The sequence below is a fragment of the Corvus hawaiiensis genome, chromosome 2 (assembly GCF_020740725.1).
Source record: "Corvus hawaiiensis isolate bCorHaw1 chromosome 2, bCorHaw1.pri.cur, whole genome shotgun sequence".
Taxonomy (NCBI): domain Eukaryota; kingdom Metazoa; phylum Chordata; class Aves; order Passeriformes; family Corvidae; genus Corvus; species Corvus hawaiiensis.
In genome coordinates, this window is record NC_063214.1 from 91,526,202 (window position 1) to 91,548,500 (window position 22,299).

Here is a 22,299-nt window from a genome sequence, read left to right on the forward strand (position 1 = left end):
TTAAACAGAGATTTTCAAATATTTCCTATCAGCTGACATGACCATTACAAGCTTAATAAAATGGCATTGCACTTTAATAGCTTATATATTTAGAATCAGAATTAAAGATTACTTCTAAATCATACACTCTGTGTATGTGCACTTCTATGGTTCTTGAGCTAAAACTGCCCCTAAAAGGTTTAATGTATTGGACTGAAGGGGAGATTCTACACTGAATAGTGATTATGAACGAAGAACAGCTTATACATCAGTCAAGTCACTGCTGTACTCATCTAAAACCAAAACAATTTTGCAGTTCCCTACGTTTTGAGTGGTTGTTACTGCAAAAGCAAATGATGAGGAAGTTCCATTTCCAGTTTTGGAAAGCTGTTAGAAAGCCTTTTTTTGGTTGTAATGCATTTGACCTTGTATCTCTCTAGCCACAGGAGGACTTGCATCCCATAGGATGGAAAATTTATTACATTTTGGATACATACAAGACTGACTGCTATAATACTTATTTGTAACTTCTTTTTTACTTAAAAAAAGTTCATTTTATTTTTCACTGCTAGAGAACCTGTTTAAAAAGCTGCCTTTATTTTCCTTTCCAAAATATCAGCTGCCCATCTGTCACTTTTTATGCAGCTGTTTTTCAGCACTGTCACAATAATTTCAAAGCAGGCAAAATAATGTATATGTTTAGTTACCAGTAGCCCAACAAGACACTCAATACACTGATTTTCTAGCTTAAATAGTCAAATATATATTTTCTTGCATGACTATTAATTTTGTGTTGTGAGAAGATGCCATATAAAATAAGTGAGGTTAACATCATGTATTCCCTGCGATTCTAATGCCAACAATATAGAAAATTAGATGAATAGTCTCAAATACTGCACATCCAGTATCTATGCCAATATCAGAGCAGAAGCTAGTAAATGTAATCTACAAGCTGGTTTGTCAAGGTATTAAGTTTTCACTTTAAAACTGACATTCCAGTCAGCAAGTTGTACCTTATAAAATCACTTTATTAATAGTCAATGTCACATTAGGATGACTACTCAGTAAGTTGCTAAAAGAAGAGACCAACCAAAGATGGGGCAACTACAGAGTTCAAAGCAGTGATGGGGGAGAAGGGGAAGGAAAAAAACCCAACACCACAAACAAAACCACATGGCCCCTCCCCTAAAAAAAGCAAACTGCTAATCCTTTTGAAAATATTCAAAGTAACACTACAAAGCAGTATTGCAGAAGAGTCTGGAGCACGAGTCCTGTGAGGAGCAGCTGAGGAGCTGGGGGTGTTTAGCCTGGAGAAAAGGAGGCTCAAACTCTCTGCAAATGCCTGAAACGTGATTGGAGCCAGGTGAGAGTCAGTCTCTTCTACCATGTCTCAGTGGAAAGAACATGAGGAAACGGCCTTGAGTTGCATCAGAGGAGGTTCAGATTAGATACTAGAAATACTCTTTTCACTGAAAGAACAGTCAGGCATTGGAATAATGCCCAGAGAGGTGATGGAGTCACCATATCTGGAAATTTCCAAGAGGCAACTGTATGTGGCACTTAGGAATATGGTTGAAGGGGTGCTGGGTTGATGGTTGGACGAGATGACCTTGAAGGTCTCTTCTAACTTTGATGATTCTGTGAAGCAGTTACATACAAGAAACAATGAGCCTTATATTTTAAAAATATAAAGCAAATTTATATATGTATACTAGTGAGGTTGGGGTGAGTTTTGGTTTTTAGTGATTCTTTTTTTCCCACAGTATAAAATACATGCTTGTCTTTTCCTGCAGCTTTTTTCTTTTAAAATAAAGATCAGCATTTGAAATCCATTTATACTGAAGCAAACCTGAAGCTCTTTTTAAACATATCCATTCTAAATTCCTATTGCAGAAAAGCTGACAAGTGTAAACATAGTCTAATTGAAACAGCCATAGGTTATGCACTTCCAAGGGCTTTCTCAAAGTAATTAGTGCATATGTTCTTTGAAAACAACATCAGATTTGTGTCAGTCATACCTATAGAGAAACTTAGTCAAAAAAGAAATGATTGTGATGATGATGGACACCAGTACACTTAACTGCTGCAATGGAATGTCTTTCTCAGATGTGCTTTGACTGGTTCATAAAGAAACTCTTAAATATAACTGTCAGTTTTAATAGTTAAATCTGTGCTTGGAACAGCAGTGTACATACCAAAACAGCAAAGTGGATTTCAGTAATTATGTAACAACCTGAGGAAACAGAAATTCATATTTCTTATCTTTACAATGTAGGCTGTTCTGAGCATTTAGAGAACACTCCATCCCTTTATTTAAAAAAAAAACCCAAACAAACCAACAAACCAAAACCAAACCATACCTTCAACACTGTTGTGCAATTTGTTTTTGAGAGGAATATCCTTCAATCTACTTTCCTTCCCAAGGATCTTCTACTGAAAGAAATGTATGTATTTTCTTATTGCAAAGGATGAGACCCTAGATTACTTTTCAGGGACTTTAGTGTTTTGGCTGGAGAACTTTTGCTTGGAAAAAACCTAGAAAGCTTCAGTACAAGAGCTGTTACTAAAGTAAGCATTAGAATGTTTCAATTTACACATCCCTGTTCTCCAGGTATTATTCAGAACAAGCACCATCTATTTCACTGTTCAATATTCAGCAGGAATCTGCCAGCCAGGTCTTGCATAAAATAGGCACAAATGTACTTTCTGCTCAGTGAAGTGAGTTCAGTTCTCACTTTAAGTTATTAAGAGATCCTTGCCAGTGTTACCCCTGACAATATTCTCAGATCTCAAAAATTAAATATCTAAAGACTTAATGAAAGCTAATTACTGAACTGCAGAAAACTCAAATTCAGTTCAGCAAAACATTTGGTGTGGAAAAATAAACTACAGGAACAAGTCAGTGCTCTGTCACAGTGTAATAGATGTGCCATTTATTCAGTCAGAGCTGTGGTCAGTATTTCCATTAAAAACCTTCTTCATCAAGAATTTATTATGGGAGTTACTAAGCAGTTACACCTCAAACTGACTTGGCAGACAAAATTTCCTTTAAATTCAAAGAGCTTTTCTTTTACTTAAAAGAGAAAAAAAAAGAAAAAAGCTTGTTGCATCTTTTCACAGACACAAGATCACTATGAAAAGTGTATTTTCTACTATTAATTCCCACCATCAGATGCATTTCCCCACCAGGTTAGTCTTCCTAATGCTCAGTCCATTTTCCCTTTTCTGTGTTACAACCTGCCACTCACAGTTTTATTTTTGACTGCCTCAGGAAGCATCCTTGAAATATCAGGAAACTCTACTGCTCTACTAGACCTCCAGTTGCCAAATTCTGCAGCTGCTGCTCAATTTACACAAACAAAAACAAGTCCCCAACAATTTGAAATTACAACATCTGTAAATCTAATCAGTCACTGACTTCAGAAAGGCAAAATACTGTATTTTTGAGGACCCTGTGGCAAAAAAAGCTAAAATTCATAATAAACTTTGAAATGGCTTACAATGATAGCTGAATAGGTAGCATCATTCTAACTTGTGGACTTCCCTTGAGGAAGCAACAGAATGCAAGATGTTTCCTTACTTCTAAAATTAATATGTATTTCTTCAATAAATAAAAATAACAAAACAAAACAAAGAAGGAAAAACCAAGAACAACAAAAAACCAAACAACCACGCAAAAAAACAAACCAAACAAAAATCCCCAAACAACAAAGAAAAAAAATCCCACAAAACCAAAAAACCTCCACAAAAAACACACAACCACAAAACCCTCCAAAACAACAAAGAAAACAAACAAACAAAAAACCCCCTAAAAACCAACATTCCCCCTCAAAAAACAAAACAAACCCCCACAAACAAAAAAACCCAAACCAAACAAGACCTTGAAAACCCCCACTTCTTCCCCCAAAAAACCCAAACATATAATCCGTTACTGCTGAGACTACTAACACAGCAGGTAGACATAACTACCTTAGGCCTGGTCACAGTTTTCCAGGGCACAACAGTGAACATTATTTTCCCACCTTTTACACAGATAATTAGTACTTTCTCATTCCCCTAGTTCCCTTCAGCATTAAGGCAACAGGTATCAAAAAATGTATTTTTTAAACTATTGGCACAGAATAAGTATTTTGCCTTTAATCTAAAGAAATATGGCAGTTATGTTCCTCAACACATACACCTCGGGAAGCTAACCAGGAAAGTCTTAAAGCATAGCAAGCAACTGAAAGAGTAATCTGACATCTGTAACAACAGCCTTAAGTTTCATAGGTCAGACTAGTTTGGAACAACATAGTAATAAGGGAACTACTGATCCTCACTGTTGTGCTAAGCCAAGGTGAAGACTTAGCCTTTGATTATGTACCAAGGTACATGAGTTGACTTATTGGATTCAGTTCAGGACAGCAAAATGGGCTCCTTCACAAGAAAAACATCCAGTCAAATTAATTCAAAGAAACTTTGTTCTACCAGGCTATAGGTACTGGCCTAAAAAGAACACATAAGGTGTGTGAAGTAAGGAGAAAAGGAATCCACTAGCATAACAACACTTAAATAGACATTAAATAAACCATGTATTTTATACATCTTGGATTACTATGTTGGCAAGACAGTAGCCAGCAAAGCAGCAAATGAGTCTCATTAAAACTAAAGGATGACTACTCTCTACAGTGCTAACTCTATGATCCTTAATTAATCTGACCAGTAGTTAAAAAGAAGTCACCTTTAGTCCTCCAACAGATCTCAGATATTTGTATTTTGAAAGCACGCACCCCCCTTTCTTTTTTGTTGCATTTTAGTATCTTTTAAATAGGTCAACTTGGAATCTTAGCACAGTGACTTTTTTCAAGCCCTAAAGCTACATCTTAAAATTATTACCCTTCAGAGTTCCCAGCTTTCAAGTCTGGAGACATCCTTACATGCTCCAGCAAGATTTCCAATATGGACAACCAAGGAACCAAGGCCACAGGGCACAACATACTGTACCACATACCATGCTGTACAATTGCTCTGTAATTAGAAACAGACTAACCAAATACAAATAGAATCAAATTGGCTTATTTTAAGTTCTCTGTGTCAGAGAAGCACCGGTTTTCCACTGCATTTTTCAAAAAGGCTCCAGATTAAATGAAAAAAAAAATTTAAAAGCAAGACAAAATTTACCATAGTAAAAGAATTAGAGGAAGTAATGATCACAGTTTCAGCTGAACTCCAAAGGTCCTACACCGTTTCACTTTAGGTTATGACGACAGCCCCAAATTCTGTCTTCAAGCATTCTTGGCACAAGCAACTTCATATGAGACCAACAGCAAGTATTTACTAACCTTTCTACATTGACTGGCTTGTCAAATTTAAAGAGAATATAATCTCCAGCAACTGGTGTGACAGCCCAGAAAAAATCTTCCCCTACGTAGGTTTTTTCTAGCGTATGCCCCTGGTAGACTTTTAAAGATGTCGAAACCTCTGCAGGTGGATTCACGTGGATTTTATGCAGTAATGGTTTCAGGAAGTCTTTATCCTAATTGAAAGACAGACAAACATGATGCTGGTCAGAAAACCTTGTTTATTATGTTCTTTTCCTAAGTGGTTACACTTAAAACAAACATTGGCATAAAATGGAAAATGAATGCATTACTCATTTTAGGTGCACCAGATCTTGTACTGATTAGTAAGATGGACATGCCATTAAAGTAAAAAAAATTTAAAAAAATATCCCCTAGCAAAAATCCACATAAATAAGCTTGACTAGCACTTCTTCTACTTTATAGTAACCAGTCTGTATCAGATTTAATTCCAGCTGGAGAAAGGTACATCATGCTTGAAAATGCAAGACAACAAGAAAAGGCAGGCCTGTTTTCTTCATTGCCACAATGTTTTTCATTTAATCAGCCTGCTCTGTAAAGGAAGGGAAATACTGTCTACTAACTGTGAGTTTCTGGATCTTCCCTGCTAGAGAAGAGTGGAGGCCAACATGCTGGAAAAGAGAAGGCCTGAAGCGTATCCGTAGGTTAGATTTCTGTCGATCACAATGTTTCTGAAATAGTGGGGGGAAGAGGTAAGGGTGGGATAAAAAACAAAAACAAAACAACACATTAGTATAAACCAACACAAGGTAAGAACCTAGGCCTATTTATCCAGTTTTTCTTGTTTTCTTTCCAGAAATCTACCAAGATTGCTGTACAAATATAATACCGTTCAGGGTTCTTGCACAGAATCCATTTATTCAGTCTTTCAGCAATGGTGTTACTTGAGAAATGAAGGACCAAAATCTGAAGTTTATTCCCCATTTGGAACCTTCTCCAAGACTGCTATCCAAGCAGTGGCATTTTGCAGACCTCACTGGTGATTACATGTGTAAGTTTATTTTAGGACTGTTACACACAGAATCTAACTAGACTTTTGCTTTTCATCCTTACTGCACCCATCTCCAAAATCTTAAGCAATAACAGTTATGATGCACCTGAGAATTGTCTCTCTAAAGTTCTTTTTAAGATAAAAATCTTGGCAGGAAGAAAGACTCTTCCAGAACATGCAGTAACCATAATGTACACTTATGCTGGCTTTCAGCTCACAAAAATCAACTCATTCATCATCGTGAAAACATTTTAGAAGCTTTATAATAAAAACAAACTTACAGCATCTTTCTCAGGGTTACACACTTTCACCCAGAGAATATGGTCCAGAAGCCAATCAATAGGTTTCTCCTTATAAAACATAAATATGAACTCTACAATAAGAGTGATATCTGGAGACTGGAACATTTTACCTGTGGGTGACATTAAGAATAACTGGAGTTACTTTAGATTAGAGATAACATTGTCTTTTGAAATCAATGAGATAGCAGATGATACCTTTGTGCCAAGACAAGAAATGTTAGCAATCAACAACTTGAAATTTCAATGTTATTTGAAATTCCATACCTTTCAATTAAATAAAAAAACTACTCGAACAGAACTTGTTGTCATATATCTTGATGCTATCAAAATATTCAGTGTATATTCAATGTACCACAACACAGTCTCCTTAAGAATAGAAATTATCAGTTTGAAAAAATAGAGAAAGAAGAGTTATGGATTGGCATCTATTATTCCCCATGTCATGTGTAAGCTCAAGCACCTGAGATGAGGAGCTGTTGCAAGTGTTATCTGCCCAGTCATACAATTTCAGCTTCTGCAGGTACAAAAAGCAGGGATGGAACACCTACCACTAATTTCAGATTCTTTTGGGCAGAAAATCAAAGGGAAAGAAGGAAGCTACCAGAACATATACAGAGACAATGCAACTCAAAAGGAGACATCCCAGAGTGACCAGTTTTTTTCTGCAGTGCACAGGCCATCAGCAGGACTTCTGTGTGGCACTGTGCAAAAGGATTCTCTGGAATCCTGCAGACTTCTTTGCAAAAGAAGGAAACTGACTGTTGATGAAGAGAGTCTATTTAATATCAACATGAGCAATCACCTGCATGGTTGTGGAATACACTTCTCTACCAGCTGAGGTCTCTGAAGAGAACGGTGGCCAATACACCAGGCTATTGTGTCAAACTGAATGCAGCACTTGAAAAAGGTGCCTTGTATGAAGACATGGTTACCAGGAGCAACACAGCTGGGAGTGGGGCAGTCCAGGGCTGAAGATAGACTGACAAGTGCTTGTACCAGGGACTGCACTGAAGCACTGAAACAGGCTGCTGAGGGGAATGCTTAAGGCACCATCCCTGGAGGTATTTAAAAGACGTGTAGATGTGGCACTTGGGGACATTGTTTAGCAGTAGATTTGGCAGCGCCGAGTTAGTGGTTTGACTCTATAATCTTTGAGGTCTTTTCCAACCAAACTGATTCTACGACCACATGCCAGCTAAAATCCCAAAGGCAGTTGGAGATTTCAAGGCAGATTCAGAAAACACCAGGTTTGCAGATGAAGTCTGAAGTCTTTGCTGGGTTACAAGGGAGAAGGCAAGGAAGAAAGACATTATGTAACAATGGATCTCTCAGGAAGACACTGGCTGAAGTGATTGAGTTCTGCAGATGTTGCTGAGATGTGAGCAGTGCTGGACTAAACAGGGATGGGTTCTTTGGGCATGTGTGCATCAATGGATCCGAGTCCAACAGAAGCTCTTCAATGCAAGTCTTCGGTCCTTCCACATTTTGGAGTCCTGTACAACACACTAACACACAGCACTCAGGCACGGGAAATGTTTTGGGCTTTTTTTCCCACTTGTGAAGAGGCCTTCATAGGCTTTCTAAATAACAAGTTCCACAAGTGGTAGATGTTCTAATCTTTTCTCCTACTCTTAGGAAAACCAGCTGGAGTAGACGTTAAGAGGAGATCACTTAAAGAACCTTGCCCTTTTCAGAAAGCAGGTCTGATGAAATCTCTTTTCGACTTGTGTGAAATTGGATAAGAACAAAGCCAGTGAAAGAATACTCAATGGGAATTCTGAGATGAGTTTGGAGGTGTCTGAGTGAGACTACATCATTATGCCATGCAACAAATATGGAAGAAGCATCTCATTAAAGTACCAATTATTTCACCCATTAGAATGATGCTAATACTCATTATAGTAGACCATTTACACACTGGGACGGAAAAGTAAATGTGGTAAAACATTAAGTGATTTGACATTACTATATCAAAGTTGTTCCTTACAGAAACTTTTCATCCAGCTCTTTATAAAGCAAAAATATCATCATCACTTTTAAGTGGCTGTTGCAATGAGGTCCTCAAATGGGTATCTCCACATGAAAATACTAAGTAACTAAAATTTGAAACTCCCACTACTAAAGGGACAACTCCTACTAAGCTAGGGATAATTTCAAAGCTTTATTCTTAAAAAACATAAGAAAGATGTTATTATTTTTATTAGTACATTGTTAGTATTTACACAGTATATTGCCACATTGTTTAACATTATTTGTGGAAGTAAATATTTAAAAATGGGTAGGAAACAATCATATGATTAGTTAAATGTTGTGTAAAATAGTCATGCAGAATAACAGCTTTCAGCTTGTCACGCTTGGAACTAAACAGACCCCAATTTTCCTGATGATTCATCTCTGCCTACTGCTTTCAGTGGCATAGGGCAGGAGAAGAGAAAAATATGGTAAACTCTAATAAAAGACCAGCTAAAAATGGGACTAAGCAGATGTTTCTGGGATTTTTATGGGACTGAAACCATCATTCATAGGTGACACCTGCTGAGGCAGTCTGTCAGTCACATCTGTTTCCATAGGAAGTGCACTTTTCCATGTGGTGTCAGAGAGAGGCACAATACGGTGAGAGTCAGAAGACAAATATTCCCACAATATTTCTCTAATCTCAGTGCAAGCAGACTGAAGAGACAGTTTATCCTCTTCCAGGATCTATACACAGCCATGATGCTCTAGAATCCTTTTCCTTTTCTACTCAAAGACAGAGCAGAAGAATCCCACTGACATTTCTTCCTTTGACTAGCTCATCTTCTGAAGAACACAAGGATTATCATCTTTACTTGTTCCCACTCACAGACCATGTCACTTAGAACTTGGCACAAAGATACAGGATCCTACAATTAAGTAAGCTGAGAACAAGACTGAAGGTAAGAGTAAGAATTTACTCTTATCCCTAATTTAAGTTATCCTAATTTTATCTAAAATAGAAACAGGATATCAACAAATTATTTACTTCCACATGGCAGACTTGTCTAGGCCCAGAGGCAGTTTCCTCTAGGCCAGCACTCTACTGTCCACCATGCAGTCAACCACCCCAGACTTGGGAAATAGTCTAATTTCCATGGTGATGTCACAGGGCACACCAAGGAAAAACAAACAAGCAAACAAAACCCAATCAAAACCCAAGCCACGCTGATACATCCAACTACAGCTAGTCAGCATAAGTGAGGTAAGCCAGCTGTACCTGCACTGGCATCTTTGGACCCAAGTGGCCTCTCTGCATTACACTGCCCAGCACCATGGAAGTGTTCAACAGTGGAGACAAAGTCTTCTCACATTAATTCTAATGAACACTGGAGCAAAGATGAACAGGAAACACCCTGATCCCAAGACAAGCCCTTGTGTTCCTTCAGTAACCAAGGACAGACACCCACACAATCACTTTCTGAAATGCTGTCACCACCTTCCACACACAGCTTGGCACAGTTTGGCCCCAGCCCCTTGTTCCTCTGTATAACATTGCCTCATTCATCTGTCATTTCTGTCTCAGGACACCACCAGCACAGCAGTTCTGCTGTGGATCCATGTCCTCCTTTTTTCCATCAGAACAGTCTTCCTAGAGCAACTCCAAACCAGAGCTCTGCAGTGAAGTCTCTGGTAAAACAGGTCTTCAAAGCTCTGGATCCCTGACTGTCCACACCTCATCCTTGTAATGGACATCAGCCCAGTACAACTCCTGCTGCACTGATCCAACACCCAGCCCCTCTGAAACCAAATCAGTCAAGTCCTTGCCTAGTCTCTCCTAAGCAAGAGCAGCAGCAGCAGCCTGGTTTCCCTAGGGCACAGCCACAGCCCAAGAAGTGGCAACATTTGCCAAGGTCCTTCTGTCCTGCAGCTCCCATGCAGCAGCATATGAGGAAAGTGCTGTGAGCCACAGAACTACTGAGATGCTGCCTAAATCCAGCCTACAGATTGCCTACTGGCCATCCCCAATATGCACTCAAAAATTGTCAAGCCAAAGAGACCTAAGCAAAAAGCTGCACTCAACACACACTGCTGCAAACTGAAAACTCTGAAAGAACTGAAGCAATGGCTCATCTTGCACCATGTTCATGCACTTGGTATAGTACATGGGAACAGACATAAAACAGACATAATTTGCTGACAAAACTTCAGAGCTTTCAGATTCTGGGTGCTTACAACCTACCATTGTGAAGAAACGTCAAAATCTGAAAGAATTAAGAGTCAAGAAGCAAAGCAAAATCTTGCTCCATAAAACCCCAGAGATACAAAATGTAGACTTTCTCCATATTATTGATCTATATTGATAAAATTGACAGTCAGCACTGAAAAAAAAAACCCACCTGTGGAACACTTTCTGCTATTTACTGTGCCCTGTCAAGACTTCTATTCATTTTTCAGTCCTTTTTAAAAACCATCCTTAGTGAATCACTCTGGCCCTCGCAGTATTTTGCTGGCAAATACAGGGCACACACAAAATGAAACACTTTGTTTTCTAGTTCTTTGAACTGCAAATATCTAAATCATTCATTCTTCCACATGAGCATCACTAATACTGAGTCTACACCAACAATAATTTTACACCTGCAAGCACATATTCTAGCTGTAGTTGATGTTTTCAATGCTTTCCCTGTTAATGATATGTAAATTACTGGCATTAAAACCAGAACCTCTTTGAAGTTATTTAAAGCTCAAATGTTTGACTTGATCTATTCTTTCCCAAACTTCAACTATGTGCACAGCTTGAGCAAAACTGCAACCAGAACAACTTAAATAATCAGAACAACAGGCCTTTAAAACATCAGGGCACAATAAGACTCAGAGAAACTGTATAAGACAACCAAAAGGCCATTTCAGACCACTCCATTAAATGCTTGTGACAGCTGGCATTATAGCTACAGTGCAAGGATTGCAGTTCCTCTGGAAAACACTTCAGCTCACAGGCAGTTAGAAGACAAATCATTATTCCTCATGAAAAGCTAGTAGGACTTTCCTACATTATGTCACAGGGCTCGCAGTGCAAACCAGAATCCACAAGAGCGAAAGATACATCTCCTTCCAGAGAGCTTCTTAAGAAAACAGCATACATCTCACCCATTATTTATTAGATACTTGACAGCACTTAAGACTATGCTTTCAGTATTAAAAAAAACCCAAAGGAACAACGTCTGTTCTGTGGCAGAGGTGACAGAATTCTATAATCCTGCTGTCAGCCTAAATAGCTACATTTGCCACTTCCTCATGTAGCACTTGCATAAATTAAATTTTCAGTTCAGAAATACACTACAACAAAAAATCCCACATTTTTACCTCACAAACTTTCAAGCTAATCAAGGTTTCCAACAGCTAACAGTGAATCAGCCACATCTCTCTTTTTATTAATAATTTAATAATTAGAGATTATTTCTAAATCAGTAGCATCTAGACAATAGTTGCCCAGGGAAGCTGTGGATGTTCCACCCCTGGAACTGTTCAAAGCCAGATTGGATGGAGCTCTGAGCAACCTGGTCTTGTGGAAAGTATCCCTACCCTTGGCAGGGGAGTTGGAACTGGATGATCTTTAAGGTCCTTTCCAAACCAGGCCATTCTATGATTCTGTGAATTGAGTGCTCTAGATTCTCTCTTGGACATCTACACATAAAACTCACCCTCAGTTACAAACTCCTGTTGCTCTTCCCAAAGCTGTCTGCATTACCAAATTACCACACTATCAGTCTGCATCAAGATCCATAAAGGGATAGCAGAGATGAGGCAAATCTACATTACTTGCATAAAATTTCCATGCAATATATGGTTATAGCACACCAATGTGTCTCAGAGCCAAAAGTTTTAGTTGCTTTCATGAATACTAATTTTTCTCTCAAAACTTAAGAGCAGGATAAGTAGCTAAATTGGGAGAAGAAAAAAAAATCTAATTTAATTTTCTAGGTAGAAAAGCAACATAAAGATGTGTAGCCATAGCAAAATGCATCTGAAATTCCACTGATATCATCTAGTTAAAATGAGGCAAACAAATATGATACAAGGAACAAAGAACAGACATGCAAGCAGCAGGAGCTAACAACTAAATTTAACTACAGCTACTTTCAGAGCCCACACTGACCAGAAGTACACAGACAGTATAGAAAAACAAGATATTTTTAAACAGTTGTGCTTTTGATTAAGCCAAGTCTCAGTATTAAGAACTATCTACCTACCCTACCAGGCTTAAACACTGTGCCCTCTATAACAGCAAGAGAACACAAAATGGAGGGTGAAATACACAAATACTGAAATACACAAATAAGCAAGTTAAGTGACCTGAAATACAACTGCACTGCGTAGACAGTGTTTGTCCTAAAGTGTAAGTTGGTTTTATGCACATTTGATGTGTCATTCTTACGAAGTGGCAATTTGTAAGTAAGCACACTCTACTACTAAATCAGGCAAATGTAGAATAAATGTAAATTCTGTAGCCCCAGAAATGTCATACAGAATTTACACTTAACGTGCAATTAGACTGGAGCTAAAACTCATATTGTGGGCTTAGTCTGGGTTAGTGTTGAACTGTTCAACAGTAGAAACAAAGTCTTATCAGATGCTGTATTCAACCGGTCCCTGTTAACATACAATGTTGTGAGGGGTTCCCCAACCAAAGAGACAAGTTTACTTAGGGCAAGATGTCAGTAAACTACTTAAATTCTTATTTTTCCATGATAGGCAGCACAATTTCCTATTTCTCCCCCCTCTGAGGCCACAGAACCAACCCCATAATGATTTCAGCAACAGTGTATTTCTGACAGTAGCCCAAAGCAGTTATACGATGGCCAGGTGTATAAGGAGACTTCACTCAGCCCACTTCCTTTTCTCCTCCCCATTGTTTCCATAGGTTAAACTGGCAGACAAGTCTATGAAGTACCATTCTGTACCATAACACAGCATGTATGGGGGATAATTACTGTCTGCCTTTCTACTCCAGAAACCTCTGAGACCCCGAAAGTCAGGGAACTATTGCACACCTGATGCTGAGCTGGAAACGGGACAGCACTTATTCGAGTAGTGCCAACATTCTCAGTTCTCAGTATGACCATTATGGGTGACTGAGCTAAAAATGAAGCCATTCTCTGGCAAGTAGATCCAAAGGAAAGAGAACAACAAGAATTTCCAAGAGAATGATAGCATTCAGGGCTGCACTTTTATCCATTACACATAGGATTTCCTTTCTGTTCTGAACTCAACTTACAGCCTTCATATTGGAATCGTTTGTGTTGACCACAGGAATCTCCAAAGTCTGCCCCAGCTTTTGATTTTTCCTTGCATATCTCCAGCTTGTCACTTTTAAAAAGATCATGACACATCACTGCAGCAATGAAATAACCTTTTGATTTGTAAAATCCCTTCAGAACTTCTCTTTCATTGCTTTTCTGTTAAGTCTAGTATCTCTCAATGAAAAGATTAGTGTAAGAGCAAAGAATTGTAATTTCCACAGCACCCTGGCAGTCAATCCACAACAACCCGAGATCCTGCATTAACTCCTCTCACTGTTGCTCACTGCAAATGACAGACTCTGACTGCATCTAGGAAGGAGCAGATTGTCATAACTTCTTCATGAAGTAGAAAGATGGAGATAGAATAGGCTTTGCAACAAACTGATGCCTGCTAATTCTTGGAAATTTTGGCACAAACACCAATGAAGTTATTTTAGGTGGAGTTAATTTTCATGGTTTTTCTTTACTTCAGTCAGTTGTGTTTTAATTACATTTTCATTTTAACAGCAGCTAAATTAAAAATAAGACATGCCTTGCAGTTTGATTGTTAGTATTTTTATAAACTAACTTTTGGTTATAAAAATGCCCTCTTTTCCAACAGTTTGAGTTTGCTTCAGTCATACAAAATTATATTAAACAAATGAGGGGCAAAAGCAACAACCATGAGCTAAACCAGAGTTCCTAAAAAAAGGCCATTAATTTCTACTTCTTGGCCTATTTCCAGTACAAAGAAGATAGCTTTGAAGTCAGATCACTATTAATTCACAGTCTGAGGATGACTCAAACTGCAAAAGTGAACATTTTCTTACCAATGAAACCCAGCTGAGAAAATTCTAGAATCATCCAATCTTCAGAAGCGAGCTGAAGTGCAAAATTTTTTATTGTGCTGAAATAATTCTGCTTGACAACAATGTCATCTTCGAGCTAGAGGAAAGTAGAAGTGATATCAAAATAAATAAATAAATAAATAAAAGCACTAGCAAAGCAATAGAAAAAAGTACAGCTAGGAAATACTGACTTATAATATATTGCGAAGACATAGCCATATATTTCTAATGCTAGCACTGATATAAAACATAGATGTCATAGCCTGGAATAACTATTGTAGGGATCAGTCTGTCTATTTGTGGAGAACTAATCGAGTCCTTCTGTAGTAAGACTCCACAAACATATCTCAACTTCTTACTTTAGAATATTGCTTTTCCAGCTTCTTCTTTCAGAGGAAAATCATTCATGAAATAATGTTAGTCTAAGTGACATCATCAGAACAAGTAGAATATCTGCATTATTTGTACACAAACATGTCTGTTTACTCACAAAAGAGCACTGAAAGAGTTTCTCCTCTGAGACAAGAGGCTAAGAGACACAATGTCTGCAGAGGTGGGATTCATTTCATCTGTCCAGCAAAAGCACAGGTGCATAGTCCATTACCACCGAGTCCAGGCAGCAGAACTGCCAACATGGGGTGCTACAATCCCTTTAATTCATAGTAAGTGCAGGCCATTGCTGCATTAAGGATCCTGCTTCTCCTGTCCCTTCTAACAATGCATTCATGCCCTCCCCCTTGTGCTGACACTAATATTTGTGCAACTTCCCGGTATCAAACCAGACTGTCACGTTATTGGCTCTGCAGCTTCCCAGAGAGCTGAGACTCCAATACTCTCAGAGAGGAGTCAGCATAGCTTTGTGAAAACTAGATGAGATGTGTGGGACTTCACACCCCAAGGACAGAGGCACAAAATCTAAATAAAGATCATTAGCGCAGTTACTACATCTGCAATACCTGTAGGTAAGACTTCTACTTCAAAGCAGAAACACATGATAGGAACAATTCTGAACTAAACTAAAGAAGAACTGCTTAACTCTGTAGTTGAAAACCTCTTCTAAAAAAAAGAAAAAAGAATACAACGTCTATACACAACAGTCATATTAAAGTGACACTGCACTTTCAAAAGAAAATAGATTTTTGCTTCATTTCCACTCAAAATTAAGCTGGCTTTTTTTTGCCAAGGCAACTCAACAATAATTAATTTGGGGGACAAGGAAAAAACAGTAGTTAAGCTGCTTGGATTCCTTCACTTTTTTTGCTAAGCATCTTAAGATATGTGACATAAGACAAATTACTTTCTACTTCAGAGACAGTGAGAGTGTCCTGCTCAAATTACTTCCCCATGTACCATAACCACCATATTTAATGCTCCCTTTAAATTAGGGGATCAAGTTATCTCTGTTCTGTGTAGGTCCTTTGGATGTGTCCAACAACATAATTTCTAGAGACTCATTTGAAAACTTGTCTCAAAATAAAGAAGAGAAATTTACCTGAATGTAATAAACCCCCTTTTTCTGGGCATACATCATAAGAAAACAATAATCCAAGTTTTGTTTTGTTCTCCATCTGAAATTAAATTGAAAGCTTAAGGTTTATGAAAAAAGGTTATTTCAATACATGCTGGCAATATAAAGTAAATTTTACTATGAAGAATGATGCATATTAGTGAAATGTTAGAACAGCTGCTTTTGGCACTGTTCCCTCAGGAAATCCACTGTCTGAAAAAAAAGGAACAAAGCTTTCACCTTAGGCTTTAAAACAAACATGAAACTGGTTTAATTTGAACCTGACTTTGTGACAACTACCTGACATTTCAATAAAAACACATGTGCATTTAAAATGCTAATTCAAAAAGAACTAGTTGGTTTTACCCCGTATTTCATGAAGAAAAACAGTAAACAAAAGAGTCCACATACAAGAATAAAAGTATATCAAGTCTCAGTTCTTCTCCCAAAATTTAACCCTAAATGGATTCAACCAAGCATAGGTGCTGATCATGCACAGACCAGCATGTAGCTAGGAATGAGATGGATTCACAGAGCACTTTTAGCATCCCCACACTTGCAAGAATTACAGTACGAAAACATTTCAAGAATTCACATCCCACTTGCTGTTTTATAAACAACGAAAGTGTGGGTGTGGGAGGAGATGGGAAAAGATCTGGGGGAATAAACCTACCTCACTCTCTCTTTTGAGTCTCCAAATGTTTCTTTCAAGTTTGTCAAGTCGGGATAATAAGTTGCAGGAGGGGCTATTACTTCCACCAAGCCAGAATTGATCTCTGTAGAAAACCTGTCAATAGAAACATCCTGAAGTCACATGAGAGATTCTGAGTTCTGTAGACTTCCTGCTCGCTTGCTGTTGGAACAGTTATTGTGTCTGGTTATGAGGACTTGTTCAAATGAGGCATATAAAAGAATAGTAGTATAGAAAAAAGTATTGTTTTCCTTAGCATGTCCTTCCACTGTTGCCTCTTGCCAACCAGAATCAAACTAGATTCTAAACATTTTTTTGCCTTTTTCCCAGAACCTAGTGATTTTTTTCTGCAGTTCTCTTTGAACATACAGAATACAAGGCGCTAACACAGATGTCACAAATTTCCGTTCATGTTTAAACAATTCCATCTGTTTATGTTGCATCAAATAATTTAATCCCACTTACTGTTTTACAGTTTAACTGACTGAATCACTGCCTCTTAATTTGTCATCTCTTACTTTTTTGTTCAAAAGTCCAAAGCCCCAGGAAACAAAAAGGCATGATCTTTTATTTCCAAAATATTTTTTAATTGCTTATTACAACCTGATTTAGTTTATCATCAATAAAAAAAGAAATCCCCAGTTAAAACTACAACTTACTCTCTTTCCAGGCTTGCAACAACACTGTTAACATAATCAAGATCAGTCTGCAAAAAAAAAGAAACAAACAGAAAAAATTAATAGACAGTTCTGAACTTACATGTCAATAGAATGATGTAAAATAAACATCACAGGTGGCTGTCCTTGAAAATCACTTTCATTGCATAAGGTATTGGAGCAATACAAGAATGCATCACACATGTAACTGTGTCTTACCTCTAATATGATAATTTTTTGGGAAATAATTATCTCAAGACATGCACTTAACAGAAAATTGTTAAAACTCATGCTATTGATGACAAAATGATCACTGAGTGTTTGTGTAGGAAGAACTTATTATTATACAATAATAATAATATGTAAGAAAATATTACCAAAGAAAGCTTTCTGGCAAACAGTGCATTGAACACACACACACATACACACACACTCCCTTCTTTCAAAAGTACATCTCCTAAACTTTGGATTTAAAGCAAATTCCCTAACCACGGACAGCAGTGAACCTGCTGCCTTTCTGACCAAGGTTGCTTTTTTGCATCAGAGACTAAACTTGAGGGACTACCAATCCTATCAATCACTCAGCTCTCATAGATGCAACGATTCTAAAAATTACTTGTTGGTGAAAATACAAATAGTGACATTCTGGAAAAGTCTAGATCATCTAAATTGCCACCACTGGACAATTATTCAACCTGGCTGTACACACACATTCCAAGAAAAGAGTTTGTGAACTCATAAATGACTGAAAACCCTGGTCTTTGTTATATTGTTAATCTAATGATTTGACATACTGTTTACATTTTTGAAAAGAATAGTCTAATCAACTAAATCAACCCAGATTCTGGCTCATAAGGATTCTGGAGAAAGAGTTGTCTTTGAAATGCTGGAAACAAAGGAACAGTTCATATTTTTTCTGATGAATTTGTAATTTAGGATATCATTAAAGGATTATACACAGAGAATAAATCCCTCCCAAGCATTTCTATAGAACTGTTAATCTTGTTTGATAAAGGTGCTTACCCTTTGATCTTAAAAAAAATCACCATTTCTATATTTTAAAGACTTATTTTTATGAAATCAAACATAATGCCAGTGATGCACGCTTTTCAAAAAGGACACCAACAGAAGTAGATTTCTTCCAAAAGCAGGTTTTAAATACCACAAGAACATGTGAGTAGCAAGTATTTCTCATAATTTTGTCATATGTATTTTCTTCCTAAGTGCTATGCCTAGTGCTGGGCAGAAGTTCTGGTAAGCTGGTAAGGTGTTCACAATTTAAAACTCATCTTGCACTGAGTTCCACACAAAGAGACTCACAAGTCCATATGGACCTTGATATATCATTATTTAAATACTTTTATGGATTGTTCATACACATTTAATCAATAGAATGGAGTTAGACATAACTTTTTCTGGTTCGTGTAACAGTTGCAAATCACAGTAACCTAGTGACTACCTAAAAATAATTTTAGTATATCCATCTTTAACTGAAGCATCTTTTTCTCTTTTCAAAACCCTTTAAACATCAAAAATACAGAAACTGCAATTTAATCACCATGTGAAAAGACAAAAATTTGCATTTCAGTTGGCATGCCAAACTTCAATTACCCAGTTCAGCATTAAGAACTCCAACACATCCAACAGAGTCCATACCGTAATTGCATAGAGAGATACAGGATTTGTATATATCTACATACACACACTCAGCAGAAACACAGCTAGTTTCTATTCAGTTTTTCAGAGATTAAAATAAATGCCAAACTTCATGCCAACTGGAATCATATATTGATCACAAGCCTGTGCTTCAGTGCACATCTCCTTAGCAGGAACATAGTTTTGACCTATTTTCCACACTACCATGAAGCCTTGCTACTGCTTGTAAAACCTTACACTCTTACACAGAAAACCGTCACCATCAGAAAAAAAAAGTCTGGAATAAGGGTTTTTTCCCTACTTCCCACTATTTGTTTGCGTGCTTCACATGAAAGGCTGGCAGTTTCCCAGACAGAGCTGCAATCACAATAGAATGACATTAAAAAGATGCAGCTTGTAGTCTTCCAGCCTCATACTGTAGTCTTGGCTGCTGTCACACAAAGTCAGAAAGGTCTGGTCTAGCTGCTATGAACATGAAATACAGCAAATACCACTCCTGCTTAGTAGGTAACCTCTCCTTCTCAATCAGCAATCACTGCATCACTGCAATGCAAAAGCAGATGACACTTTTAGAAAGAAAAAGAACATGTAGATTAGAAGAGCTGATGCCATTTTTCACATGATCAAATGCATTAAAACACTGGTATTCTGCCATCATTTTTAAATAAGCGGTTGTATTTATATCTACCAGCAGCATACAAGATTCAGAACCAGGATTTCAACACAAAACCCTTCCCCTCAGAACAGCAGGTTGACTGTCCTCTTTCCACATCAGAACTTCAAGAGACAACTCCTCTCATTGCCCAGTCTAACACTAAGTAGGATCTTTGCCAACACCCTTTGCTATGGACATGTCCCAGAAAGATGGCAATTCTAAGTTAATTCACACCACGTCATGAAATAAGCATGAGAATATGCAGTTAATGTGATCAAGCTGTGACTACACCCAAGGGAAGAGTTAAGTAGACAGAAGACTTTGCAGGGTAGCAATGGAAGGAAATCTGGAATAGCTAAATTAAATCTAAGGATCTTTCAAGCAGTATCAACAAATTTAGTCAGCAATTTAAAAGCAACAGAAAAAAAATCCATTATTAATCAAAATCTATTCCCCATTTTCGAAGAATAAAGTGCTTACTGCCTTGACAAAATAAGACACAGGGTCCTCTTTATCAGTCTGAAGGACACAAGACTGCTTGCCTCCAAGAACCTTAAACTGGACAAGATAAAGCCAGATTAATAAAAAGAAGTCACCCATGAAAGAAAATGTGTAACTGTTCTTTGGGCTTCCAGCGAAAATCATCTGGTAGATACTAGATCAACTTTGGAGTACACATGATGAACTTAAAATCTGTTTCATGGTATCAGTGCTGCTTGTAACTATTGAAATGAAATGTTGCTGGTGATCCCAATGATACAGTTATGAATGCTTTTTGTCTATCAAATCCAAAGCCATTACTAAAACTATAATTTTTTCTTACTAAAACTCCTAAGGTTGAAGATCCAAAAAAATCCCTAGGAATTTTGGACCCATAAAAAAGAAGCACAAATGAATATTTTAAGAACAAATCTCTTTAAAGCAATTAAGTGCAAAATTGCGTTAGGCCCCAACCAAAGCGTTAGCACCGCCAGCCACAAAGATGCATCTTATCAATGAATTACATGAAGCCTTACAAACAACTTTGTCCTGGTGAGTGGATCTCTGACAACTTCATAATGAAAGGCATAAGTAGGGATGGTTATTTTAGTATCAGCAGATCAAATCTTTCGGTCTGTTCTTTCTTCCTAGTCATATGAAATTACTGATCTTCAAAAGAATGCAAAACACTTGAAGTGAGACATCTTCCTTTAACTATTCATACCAGATCAAGGATTGATCCCCCATCAGCATCTTGCTTCCAGCAGAGGCAGCCATGAAAAGATACACAGCAAAGGATAAGAACAAGACACACAACACTCCCCCCGACTATCATCCACGTTCCAACTACCTTCAGTTCAGGTTGCTTCCTGAGACAGATGCGATTTTGTGTATTTAATATTCCTCAGTAGACTCATGTTCAAGCTACCTCATTAGCATCCCCCTGAGCCTATGTAAACTTTCAACAAGAAAAGAAGATTTTTAGCTTATGAGATCTATGGAGTTTCATAAGCCTGTGAACATGGCTGTATCTAAGGTTTAACTCTGCATCAACAATTTTGATGACAAATGTATATAGAGTGCTTTGATGAATCTCTCTTTAAAAAAAGCCTCACAGTCTGTTGCAGAACAAACTAAAGTTGCAGATTGTCAGTGAAATAAGTTTTACATTTCCTCTGTTTTTGTAAAATGCTGTACTCCAATTCTCTAAAGCACTTTTCTGTAGTGCAGGTGAGGCTGCACATCAAGTTTGTGATTATTCCAACATCTGTCTGAACAGACATCATTATTCACAACAAACACAGAAAGAACCAGAGAAGCAGTGAAATTTCCAATCTTCTTTACTGACTTTTAGGAGTGTGTGCACAGCAGAGCAGCAGAATACATTAGCTATCAGACAAAACAAGAGGTTAGAAAGTTCTGATGAACAGCTAGCCAAACATCATACAAAAAAAAGATTTCTACTTTTAAGAATCAACCCTTTCATATTGTTAAATCCTAACTTCATACCCTCAAAAATGACAGAAGGTAGACTGTTTCTCAAAATGTAAGAAAAACCATGGCATTTAAGACCAAAAGGTTCATTCACTGTCCTAAGTGGCAGATGCATAGAAAAAAAAAATGCAATCATAGAAACTCTCAAGTTAAAAAGGACCCAAAAGGATCATCAGGATCAACACCCAGCTCCTCACAGGACTACCTAAAACTAAACCATATGACTAAAGCATCACCCAAATGCTTCTTGAACTCTGACAAGCATGGTGCCCTGACCACTTCCACAGGGAGCCTATTCCCATCACTGACCGCTCAGTGAAGAACGTTTTCCTAATGTCCAGTCTGAACTTCCCCAGTTCACACAGCTTCACACCATTTCCATGTGTCCTGTCACTGGTCACCAGAGAAAGGACATCAGCATCTCCTTCTCCACTGACCACCTCAA

At 37.7% G+C, this 22,299-nt stretch overlaps 1 protein-coding gene across 3 annotated transcripts in view; it reads right to left on the reverse strand.

Annotated features, from left to right (window-relative positions):
• MGAT4A (alpha-1,3-mannosyl-glycoprotein 4-beta-N-acetylglucosaminyltransferase A) overlaps positions 1–22,299 on the reverse strand; it is a 69,814-nt gene that overhangs the window by 10,132 nt on the left and 37,383 nt on the right. For all 3 annotated transcript variants that reach the window (XM_048325291.1, XM_048325301.1, XM_048325312.1), the window contains exons 6-12: positions 17,573–17,619; positions 16,896–17,009; positions 16,208–16,283; positions 14,698–14,812; positions 6,612–6,742; positions 5,903–6,010; positions 5,301–5,494 (exon numbers count right to left, since the gene is read on the reverse strand). In XM_048325291.1, coding sequence (XP_048181248.1) covers positions 5,301–5,494; positions 5,903–6,010; positions 6,612–6,742; positions 14,698–14,812; positions 16,208–16,283; positions 16,896–17,009; positions 17,573–17,619 — 785 coding nt within the window. The remainder of the gene's footprint in view (positions 1–5,300; positions 5,495–5,902; positions 6,011–6,611; positions 6,743–14,697; positions 14,813–16,207; positions 16,284–16,895; positions 17,010–17,572; positions 17,620–22,299) is intronic.